This window comes from Nothobranchius furzeri, chromosome 11 (genome assembly GCF_043380555.1).
Source record: "Nothobranchius furzeri strain GRZ-AD chromosome 11, NfurGRZ-RIMD1, whole genome shotgun sequence".
NCBI lineage: Eukaryota > Metazoa > Chordata > Actinopteri > Cyprinodontiformes > Nothobranchiidae > Nothobranchius > Nothobranchius furzeri.
The window spans coordinates 54,666,359-54,677,183 of NC_091751.1; the positions used below are offsets into that span (position 1 = coordinate 54,666,359).

At 38.2% G+C, this 10,825-nt stretch overlaps 1 protein-coding gene across 1 annotated transcript in view; it reads right to left on the reverse strand.

The window, feature by feature from the left end:
* The window catches only part of LOC107384005 (collagen alpha-5(IV) chain), a 28,269-nt gene extending 17,529 nt beyond the window's left edge, over window positions 1-10,740 (reverse strand). Inside the window, exons 1-15 of the mRNA XM_015956984.3 lie at window positions 10,524-10,740; window positions 9,479-9,532; window positions 8,388-8,477; window positions 8,169-8,213; window positions 8,004-8,048; window positions 7,842-7,904; window positions 7,719-7,772; window positions 7,589-7,615; window positions 6,137-6,205; window positions 5,564-5,626; window positions 5,458-5,493; window positions 4,986-5,030; window positions 4,796-4,873; window positions 2,495-2,548; window positions 1,288-1,353 (exon numbers count right to left, since the gene is read on the reverse strand). Coding sequence (XP_015812470.3) covers window positions 1,288-1,353; window positions 2,495-2,548; window positions 4,796-4,873; window positions 4,986-5,030; window positions 5,458-5,493; window positions 5,564-5,626; window positions 6,137-6,205; window positions 7,589-7,615; window positions 7,719-7,772; window positions 7,842-7,904; window positions 8,004-8,048; window positions 8,169-8,213; window positions 8,388-8,477; window positions 9,479-9,532; window positions 10,524-10,595 — 861 coding nt within the window. The 5' untranslated portion in view covers window positions 10,596-10,740. The remainder of the gene's footprint in view (window positions 1-1,287; window positions 1,354-2,494; window positions 2,549-4,795; window positions 4,874-4,985; window positions 5,031-5,457; window positions 5,494-5,563; window positions 5,627-6,136; window positions 6,206-7,588; window positions 7,616-7,718; window positions 7,773-7,841; window positions 7,905-8,003; window positions 8,049-8,168; window positions 8,214-8,387; window positions 8,478-9,478; window positions 9,533-10,523) is intronic.
* Window positions 10,741-10,825: the final 85 nt, after the last annotated feature.

Below are 10,825 nucleotides of genomic sequence, written 5' to 3' on the forward strand. Positions count from 1 at the left end.
TATGTTCTCTGCTGTTTCCTTGATGCTAAACCAACTAAAGCCTTCGTTGTTTTTAGTCGCGATGGATGAAGGTTAAGTGACGAAGTGTGACGAAGATCTGTCAGGCTTTTCAAATCCTAGCGTTTCACCATCTATTTTCTATCAGAAGCTAATGCAGGAGATAGGTGTAGGAGACTATTTTCATGTTCAGCCTGCATGAAAACTCAGAGCGACCTCGGCTAGCTAGAGGATCGTCGGCTAGCAGTGCCTACACCACGCTCAGGACGATCCAGACTCTTCTCATGCATCGTTCCACAAATGTGGAATGACCTACCAAGCACTACCAGAACAGGGGCTTCCTTTTCAATTTTCAAGAAACTCCTGAAGACCCTGCTCTTCAGAGAGCATCTTCTGAACTAGCACCCTCCCTGCACCCGTCCCCCCTCTCTACTGTCCACTCCTTGTTCCCTCCTCTCCATGATTCATCATGCTGCCTCACTGCCACCTACATCTGACTGGAAATTTGTTGTTATTGTTGTTGTTAGCCTCAAGGGCAACATGCCGATTATAACTTGTAAGTCACTTTGGACAAAAGTGTCTGCTAAATACATAAACATAAACCTATAATCAGAAATAAGATTGAAAACAAATGGTTTCTCATTGTTCCACAGCTTTAAATTAAAACATTTAGCCACGCAGCAAGTACAGTGTTACATTTTCAATTCAGTTAATTTCAGTTTATTTATATAGAGCCAAATCATGACAAGAGTCGTCTCAAGGCACCTCACAAAGTAAAACATTCCAATTGAGATCAGTTCATTATTCTGTGAATGGAAGGCTATTTCCAGGGCAAATCTTCTAAGAAAATACAGTTTTGACACTCTAGCTGCAATGTCTTTGCTACCGTGGTGTAAAGAGAACATCTGAAAATGACCCAATCAGAGTGACGTGTATGTATCTTCTAAAAGAGGAGATTATCACTGTAGTTCTGAATCCATGGTTTAATGAGGTAATTTTTAAGGTTAGAAGAAAAAAAGATACTTTGAAGAATCTTCACATGGCATGCAAGTGAAAATTCAGTTTGGCTTCCTTGAAGCTGCAGTGAAGCAAACCATGTTTCATTGTTTCAATTCAGACCAATTCAGACATGAACACTGAGGTTAGTACTGCACCACTGCCCTCTGCAGATGAGATTTTGTACGAAACAGACCTAAATGGACCCTCATGTGAAACAGAACATTTCTAGCAGACATCATGCAAAATCTGATGTGGGGATTGTAAATGGAAACAGAAGGAATTTTGTCTTACCTCTGGACCCGGCTGTCCTCGGTCTCCCTTTGCTCCCTTTTCGTAGAAGCCATAACCAGGTTTCCCCTGATGACAAGTTGACAGAAAATAACTCTTCAGAAACATTTTAACATATCAAATACACTCTTGAGTGAATCTTAACCCGTTATAGGGCACTCATTGAAGTATTTTTTTTACATTTCAACCCCAGGGTGGTATTGTAGTCCATAACCAAAGTGTATTTCTGTTGTTAAAAATTTCAAAAATATTTACTTTCATGCAAAAAACCAGAGAAAACAAAGTGACCCTGTTTTGGTAAAATAAATCCCAAAATAAAACACATGAACAAGTTAAATAAACATTATTTTTGAACAGTATAGATAATTATTAGACACTTTAGAATAATCTAGCTAATTTTAGAACATTCGCTGTTCAAAAATACAGAATATATAAGAATTATTAAACAATATAGAACATTTTTATAAAAACAGATAGTTGTAGAATATTTTAGAAAATGTATTGAACAATAGATACTAATTCTGATCAAATATAGATTATTATAATATTTATGAATATTTTATATTTGAGAATATGCCTCAATGTCATCTTCCACCTGTTCATCATCATCACTGATGGTGAGATTTGTTGGCACAATAACAGTCCTCCTTCATTTCCCGGATAAATCTTAGTTCAAAACTGCAAAATAAATTCAATATCATTATTGTTATTATTACTGTTACCAAGAATATTAAGATTATGTCTAAAAACAACAGATTTTACCTAAAAATATTCATAATTCATTTTACTTGTTCAGGACGTATGTTCAAATATGGCAGATTTGATTGTCATGCTAAGATTTCACCAACTTTATTGAGTTTAACATTTACAACACACATATCCTTATTTAGCACAACTAGTCAACCTGGTGACGTGAGAGTTTCATAAATCTAGCTTTGTTAGTTTTAGATACCTGACCGTAAACACAATATGAGATCTAGCAGTGTTCTGGCTCTGCAGACACACCAGTATTTGGCTCCTTATAGCCCCGCACTGATTGGTGGAATGGCGCCATGGCGCAATCTGTGACTAGCTTGATCTCTGATGATTGTTTGGGTGAAATCCCGTAATTCTAAGAGTTTGTGAAAAGGCACAACGACATCATTTGTAATGCGAGTGGAAGTGTCTAAATATAGACATTGGCCTTATAAAGGGTTAAAGCAGAACTTACCGTCTCACCCCTGCAGCCTTTGTCTCCCACATTCCCTTTGTCTCCCTTTACTCCCTGAATAAGACACAGACTTCGTGGTAAAACAGACTAGAATATAATCCACAGTAAGGAAATTCACTTGCTAGAGCAGCACATACACTTAGAGAAAAAGGAAGAAGAAAAATACTAATAAGATTACAGGTAAACACAAAGTCAATATGCTATTGTTGTAACCTGCAACCACTGAAAACAACAAATAAAAAGAAAACTTGTCTTTCCAGAACTATGCAGCATAACGGACACAGACATAATGTACACCTGGTATTGAACACATACTGAATATTGCACTGAGGTTATTGTGTAACAGCATAATGCCAGTACCAGTTAAACCAGTCAAACTCTTACTGCAGGGGGGATGAATGACCTCTGTTTTACATCTTGTATCTGGGCATCTGACGGAGCGGTTCATGGTCTCCACTGTGGAATGCAGTGGGTGGGAGGGGTTTTCCAAGATGGAGGTAATCTTCATGTTGATAATTGCAGCAAAACTAACTGCCTAAAATACCCATGTAAATTGTGCCTACATTTTAAAAAGCTAACAATTTTAAACATAGTCCTTTTTTGTATGTTTTTTTTATTCAGTGTGTTTTGCAGCATTGGTTGTCTTTTAAAATTTACTTCTTAAAATTGACTCTTTTAGTCTAACTTTTAAATTCATTTTAAACAGAAGATTTGTACTGCCTAGACCTTAACACCATCTCATACAAAACATAAACAATTACACGATGAAGGTCATTTTATATTTTGTCATGTCACACTATAATGGGTCAAGTTTCTACCTATTTTAGGGTTATCTTAAACTTGACACATCGGGAGTTATCGGCATTCACCTGGTAACATATTAGGTTACATTGTCAAAGTTGAGGTTGGTTATGAAAAACTTTGCATTTAAACATATTTTCCTCAAAGCTTGTAGAATCCACTCTGCTGGATAGTTTACTGTTTGATGTGGTTTGTGTGAACTGCTATTAAGTCAGCTGCCAGAAAGCATGGAGCACTTTCAGCTGGTAAGGTTTGCTGACACTGGGGCAGCATTTATTCTGGTGTGTGAGACAAACAGGTTGTGGGACTAATTCACCACCGGCTCTTCAGCCTACAACCATGTTTCATTCTTAAACAATCAATTAAAGGCATACTGTGCAACTTTTTCCACATTTAGAAATAATTTTCTTGAGCCAGTATGTGCCAAAATGACACTTTACCACCCTCTGTGACGAAAATACTGCACTTGCAGCTTCAAAGTGTCAGGCCGCCTCCTGTTGAATTTAGTAAAGTGAACATGCCTGCACTGCAGTCTTCTTCCATCACGTTGCATGGTTTGTTTGATTTAGTGATGAACTACTCCAGTAGAAATGAGCAAATGCTGAAGAGAGCAGCAGTTAGAAAGATGAATGCACAGCGAGGAGATAAGTCAGACTTTTGGTTTTACTAACTGGACACTAGGGGGTGCTAAAATGAAACTAAACTGCAAAATCTCCCTTAAAAGTTAATTTCAAATATATAATGTGTGCATTAATGAATTTTTGTAAAGCATTTTTTAGCAAACCTTAACTTTGACAATGTAGCCTAATAAGTTACAAAGTGAAGTCTGGCACCTCTTTAAATGTCAAGCTTAAGGAGCTGCACAGTAGAGCAGTGGGTAGCGCTGTTGCCTTGCAACAAGAAGATCTCAGGTTTGAATCCTGGCCTGGGATCTCTTTGCACAGAGTTTGCATGTTCTCCTTGTGAACATATGGGCTTTCTTCAGATTTCTTTGGCTTCCCCCCACAGACCGAAATTATGACTAGGTTGATCGGTCTCTCTTGGGGAGTGCATGGCTGCGTGCTTAGTGCAGGGTTATTTGTCCTGTGTGTCTCTGTATTGCCCTGCAATGACTGGTAACCTGTCCAGGGTGTGTCCTGCCTGCTTGCCCAAAGACTGCTAGACACCAGCCTCGAGGGCCGTTATCCAGCATGTTTTAATGTTTTCTCTAGTCCGAACACTAGATTTGGTGGTTGAATCACCTGTGCAGCAGCTCATCAGGCTCTGCAGAAGCCTGTTAATCACCTGCTGTTTGAAATCAGGTGTGTTGAAGCAGAGTTAAAACCAAAACCTATTAGTCATCGGCCCTCCAGGTCTGGAATTGAATAGCCCTGGGGTAGATGGATGTTTTTGACTCAACTGTTCCGGCTGCTAAAATGACAAATGCCATAGGGGATTCGGCAACTGTTGTAATTATTTTATTCGTATGGCATAATAATTGTATTGTTATTTTTTCTTTACCTTTATTTCCAAACTCCCAGTTAAAAACTCCTTAATCCTGCCTGGTGGTCCAGGTGGCCCTCGTGGGCCTTGTCTCCCCTACATCAATAAAATTAATGTAATTGTTAGTTTAAAAGAAGCAGAGCTGTAACACAACAGATTTTAAACCAAAAAGCAGAATGTTATGAAGTTTCCAGATCATCAAAATTACCTTTGGTCCTTGAGATCCACGGACACCTGCTAAGCCCTCCTGACCCTGCAGGATGGAGCAGGAATTTAACACTTATCTCAGTAGAAAATTAGATTGTGCAAACTCCATGTTAACACAAACAAATGTATTTTTGCATGGAAACCACAAATAGCATCAAAGTGTTGTTTTATTCCGGATACAACTCTCATCATTACAAATAGTCTGTAATTCCAGTTCCAGCTGCGAGATCCGTGTGAAACGGATGTTCACAATACCTCACCACTGATAAGTGAGCAATGCTGTGCACCAGAATCCAAAACTAAGACTCAAAGTGAGAAATATTTAGACTTTCCCAGGTGGTGTGAATGCTGACTATCAATCCAAGCACCGCTTTTGCAGCTGTGTTTTTGATTTCTCATGAGATGTAAATATTTACCTTGTTACCCGGTTAAAACTTTACATGCATATAAAACTACACATTCATCGACATTACCTTCGATCCCGGAACTCCTGAACGACCTGGGGGGCCCTGGAATTCAGATATTTACCGTAAGCACGTTTTAGGAACATTTTCTGAAAAATAAATAACATTTACTCACATCATATCCTCTTGGTCCAGCGCTTCCAGGAAGCCCATTCTCTCCTGGGGCACCTGGACGACCCTGAAATAGAAAGACAATTTTCGCTTCTAATTAATATAAAACATAACATATTATTTTATTTTCTCCTGCATTTTAAGTTTATTACATTTTACATTTCATTGCACTCTGCAGATCAGTTCCTGCTAATTGTTCCTCGCTCCAGGTCCAGTACTTGTGGGGATAGGGTATTTTCTGTTTTAGCACCATCCCTCTGGAACAAGTTACCTCTTAACATTAAGCTGTCTCCATCTTTGGCTGCTTTTAAGAGTTGCTTGAAGACTCATTTTTATCGTCTGGTTTTCACCCAATCTGTTTGATGACTGGTTTTAACAGAGTTTAATAGTTTTTACTTTTGTTTGCTATTAGCGATTTTTTTCCTTTTGACCCTAGTTTTATTGGTGTCTTGTTTCTATGTTTTATGTGTGCTGTGTTCAGCGCCTGATGGAAAGCGCTATACAAATAAAAGTTGATTGATTGACAGATTTTAGGAATACAAAATAAAAAAAAATGGTGCAGCGTTCATAAAGTTACTTGATATCCGTGTATCCCTGGTGGTCCTCTTTGTCCTGGGTTTGAATGACCTGATGACAAAGGGTCACCCTGTAAAAGAGATCCATGACATTTCCATTAGGTTTTTTATTCACTTTTTACAGACAAATACAGTAAATATAGCTTGATAATAAGCTTTACACATTACACGCCATTTTCATTTTAATACAGATTTTCCATCCATTTACTAATTTTCCTCCACTTATTCCAGGTCGGCTTCCTGGCCAGATAAACGAAATAGTCCCGCCAGCGTGTCCTGGGTCTTCCTTTAGGTCTCCTCCCTGTTGGATGTGCCTGGAAAACCTCACCAGGGAGGTGTCCAGGAAGCATTCTAACCAGAGTCACCTCAATTGGCTCTTCTCAATGTGGAGGAGCAGCGGGTTTACTGTGAGCCCCTCCCGGATGACTGAGCTTCTCACCCTATCTCTAAGGCCAGAGACCCTACAGAAAAAAACTTGTTTTAGCTGCTTGCATCTGTGATCTCATTCTTTTGGTCACTCCTCACAGCTTGTGACCTTAGATGAGAGTTGGAACGTAGATCGACCAGTAAATCGAAAGCTTTCTCTTTAGGCTCTTTCTTCACCACATCAAACCAGGGCAACGCCAACATCTGCACAAATCTGCCTATTGATCTCATGCTCTATCATTTCTTCTCTCATGAACAAGATCCTGAGATACATAAACTTCTCCACCCCGTCCTTGACCTGGGTGAAGCCTTCTACCCTTATTCCGGCTCGACCATGGACTCGGATTTGGAAGAGCTGATGCAAAGATTTCACAATTAGTTTTAGCATTAATAATGACGTTTCATTCAAGCCTGTCTTTGCTGAGATGACACCATGTAGTTTTAAACTGGTCCCAGTTGAGTTTTTAAACAATTGTATATGCCTCAGTCTTCTAAATAAGTCTTCTAAACACATGGAGATAATTTCCCAGAAGTATCGTAGACTAAAAGTTTCAGGAAAGCAGGTATTAAACGCCTCGACAAGTCGGCAAACCGCTTAAGCATAAAATGTAAATTAGGTTCTATGGATATTTTTGGAACACTCATCTGTTTATAAAAATGTGATTGGGACAATCGTCTAAAAATAAAAATCTCATATCAAAACATTATTTGGTCTTGGTGATGAACCTTAAATTTGATTGTGAATGTGATTTTCTCATTCAGAGGTGACTTTGGAGATGAAAGGAAGAAAAAAAAGAAAGAAAACCCTTAAATCAAGTTAGTCTCACATTGGCCAGGTATGAAATGAGCTCAGGGAGTTTAGAGAAACAGTGGATGTAAATATTTGTGCAGCATCGTGTTTTTTTGTTTTATGGTGCATCAGGATCTTTGCTTCCTAAAAGACAATCCTCCCTAAGAAAATGTGCTGTTTCGTTTCTTAGGAATGTGCAAAGGACTTAACAAAGACCCTGGGAAATACACTTTATTACCTTAGGGCCGGGCTCACCACGTGGACCCTGAACAGCAAATTAAATAAGGGAAAAAAAGTTTGTTAATGGTAAATCAACAAAGTAGTTAAATTGAATAAAAGTGCATGAAGTCACTGAGTATCTTGCTCACAGGCAGTCCATCCATTCCAGTGCTGCCTGGATACCCAGCAAATCCGTCTTCTCCCTGCAAGGACATGCTGTTTTTACTCCTGAACACATAAAAGATAAGTTCAAAATTAGACTTTTTTCTTACATCTGTCCCATTGCAACCTGGGTAACCTGGAGGTCCTGGAGGCCCCTGCAAGCCTGGGATACCCTGTCAGTGAATTTTAGCAGAAATGAAAAGGAACCAGCAATGTGTAAACAAAAGGTAAAGTGTGTTTTGTAAAAAACAAACAAAAATAAAATGACTAACTGGTAAGCCATGAGAACCAGCAAATCCTTCTTTGCCTCTTGGTCCCTGAAAAATCAACAAACACTAATAAATTGGTGTCAGAGATAAAAACAACAACAACAACAACAACAACAACAAAACCCCCCAAAAATGCTCTGAATAAAGCTCTGGAACTATAGCTGTTACCCAATCGCCCTTTGCTCCCATGGGTCCGTCGGGCCCAGTGTTGCCCTTTAAAACAGAGAAACCCATAATTAATCTTAGGGGTCCAGTGAGATGTTTCATAGCATCAACAGCACAGGGAGCTATTTATCACCTTGCCTGAACATTCTGAGACTGTGGGGTTTGGATTTTGACTGAAGGCACAAAGTGAGTCAGAATACGAAGACTCAGCTGAAATGTTACCTTTTGTCCCATTGGTCCAGCATGGCCCTCAGGACCTGCACGGCCCACCACTCCTTGAGGACCTGGAACGCCTGGAAATCCCCTTTCTCCCTGTGTTTAATTGTATGTGTTTGAGAAAGAAACGAGGAAACACAATCAATGTGTATGACAGGAACTATTTAAGTAGTTTTTTCTATTGCCTGAGTAATTATTTGGTTGTAAACCAACAGTTATGACCATTTTTCTTAAATGGCTTCTTTTTTAAAAAGCAAGGAAGCTGGTTTTCTTTTAAATGCTCTCAAAGAGTTGTTTGTGTATTAATTGTTAACAGCGTTAAAAAGTATTGATGAGGTGTCCCCTGCATTAAATAAGGCTGCCTTTATTAATGCTACTAAAAAGTGCATTATTAAGCATTAATAAACAAATGATCCCTTTAGTAATATTTCTGTTATTGTTAACTACTAAGGTTAGGACAACAGGCCGGGGGGGGGGGGGGGGGGGGGGGTGTCCTGCTCAGTAATGCATTACATGATATGGTTAAGCAGTTGTTACAACTGTGTTTAATAGTTTATAAATGTTTAATAATGCACTAATGTTAATAAAGGGATGCTTATTGCAAAGTGTTTTTATTTTTAAATTGATTTCTTCTGTAGCACATTTGACAACCATGATTTACAATCCTTATAAAGTTAGTTTTGTCTTCAACTAAAACAACTTTATCGCATCTAAAGGACAATACGTTGAACAAAATAATTTACATTTATGTCCTACATTCAAGTGTAACTGAATACAAATGAGAAACATTTGAATTTACTTTAGATTTTATCTATTTCACTTGGTAGTATTATAAACAGTACAGCAACTCTAAATTATTTCCCTGTCCAAAAAGATGTTTTTTAAATGTGTCTAATAAGCAGGATTCTCGGCAAATGCGTGTAAACAAAGATGTGACCTTGAAAAATAATGAACACAAAAAATAATCTAACATTTAGCATAAAACGCTGTAAAAAAGTCATGTATGCATGATTAATGAATAAGAAAAAAAACATGCAGTGTTGCATTTACATTGACTAGATATTCGGTGCATTAAACCAAATAAGAAATAAACTTACCCTGTTGCCTTTTACTCCTTTACAGTGACACCTTGACTTGCCATTGCACACACACTAAAAGGATAAATTAACAAAGCAAGTCTGATCAACAGAAGAAACTGTGAGCATTAACCCTGCAGTTTAATAAAGATGTTGCACCTTTTAGTGCTTTTGAGCTGAACTGGTACTGAAAACCTAAATGACACTTTTACACAAATGTAAATAAATATCTTGTTTGTCACACAGAAAATACAGGTTTGTTGGAGAAGATTTGTAGAAGAGTTGTAGAGGCCAGCTCATTTTCATCTACCTTTATTTACAGTACCCCAAACGGTTCGGCTTATCAGCCAAGGAAGTGCATCGTGGACCTCAACCGATAAAAAAATAAAGAAGCAACTCTAATAAAATATAAATATCTAATAATATTCAAAGTGGGTTGTTGTCAAGGTAAATGACATGTAAGCCTGTGAGCTACAAATGTAACAGAATTGATTCATATGCACTGGTGTGGCTGTAAAAGAAGTAACAAACCTAATGTTTCTCTTCAGTAAAGTTCTTGGTTTTGTTTAAACTTTCTCTTTGGTTCTATAAAGTGTTTTATAAAAGCAAAGTAAATATCTTACCACAGAATATTTTAAGTGCACTGAAGTGCTAACAAACTGCAGAAACATCCCAAACCTTTACAGGAAGCACCGCGTTTCAGAAAAGTACACATGGTGCAAGTACAAACAGACCAAAACTAATGGACAGCAAATCAACTGTTTTGCATTAGAGGCAACAGGACACAAACATAAAAAGACATATGTTACTGTTTGTACAATGAAAACTTGTCAGAAGCAGGTAGGGTAAAATACTAGTTGGATAAAGGTTACTTTTCTTAGTTAACTAAGCACTTGATCCACATGTAAACCTTTATACAGCACTGTAATGTAAAAAATAAATAAATAAAAAACAGCTTGTTTGCATCTTTCCAGTTTACAGAGTGGAGGAGAAACATGTAAAACATTGTTATTGTACCTTGCTTGAAAAAAAAGGCACAAATCAAACAGATCAAGAGACAGCTTACGTTTATCTCTTCTGTCACCATCACCATCGCAGCAAACAGCATCAGAGAGATCAGCATCACTGGCCTTCCCATGGCGTCTCCTGCCACACTTACATTAGCTGTTTAACATAAAACACTGTTGGCTTATCCTTCCCTACAATAGCTTGCATCAAACCCTTTCCACTTCTGCACCCTAACTGATGGCAGATCGTTGCTCCAGACAAATCAGAGTTTACCGACTGAGTTCAAGTGTCCTGATACAGGCGTGTCGGTGAAGAGACACTGTTTAATTGGACCTTGATGATGAAGGAGGTCTAAGCTTT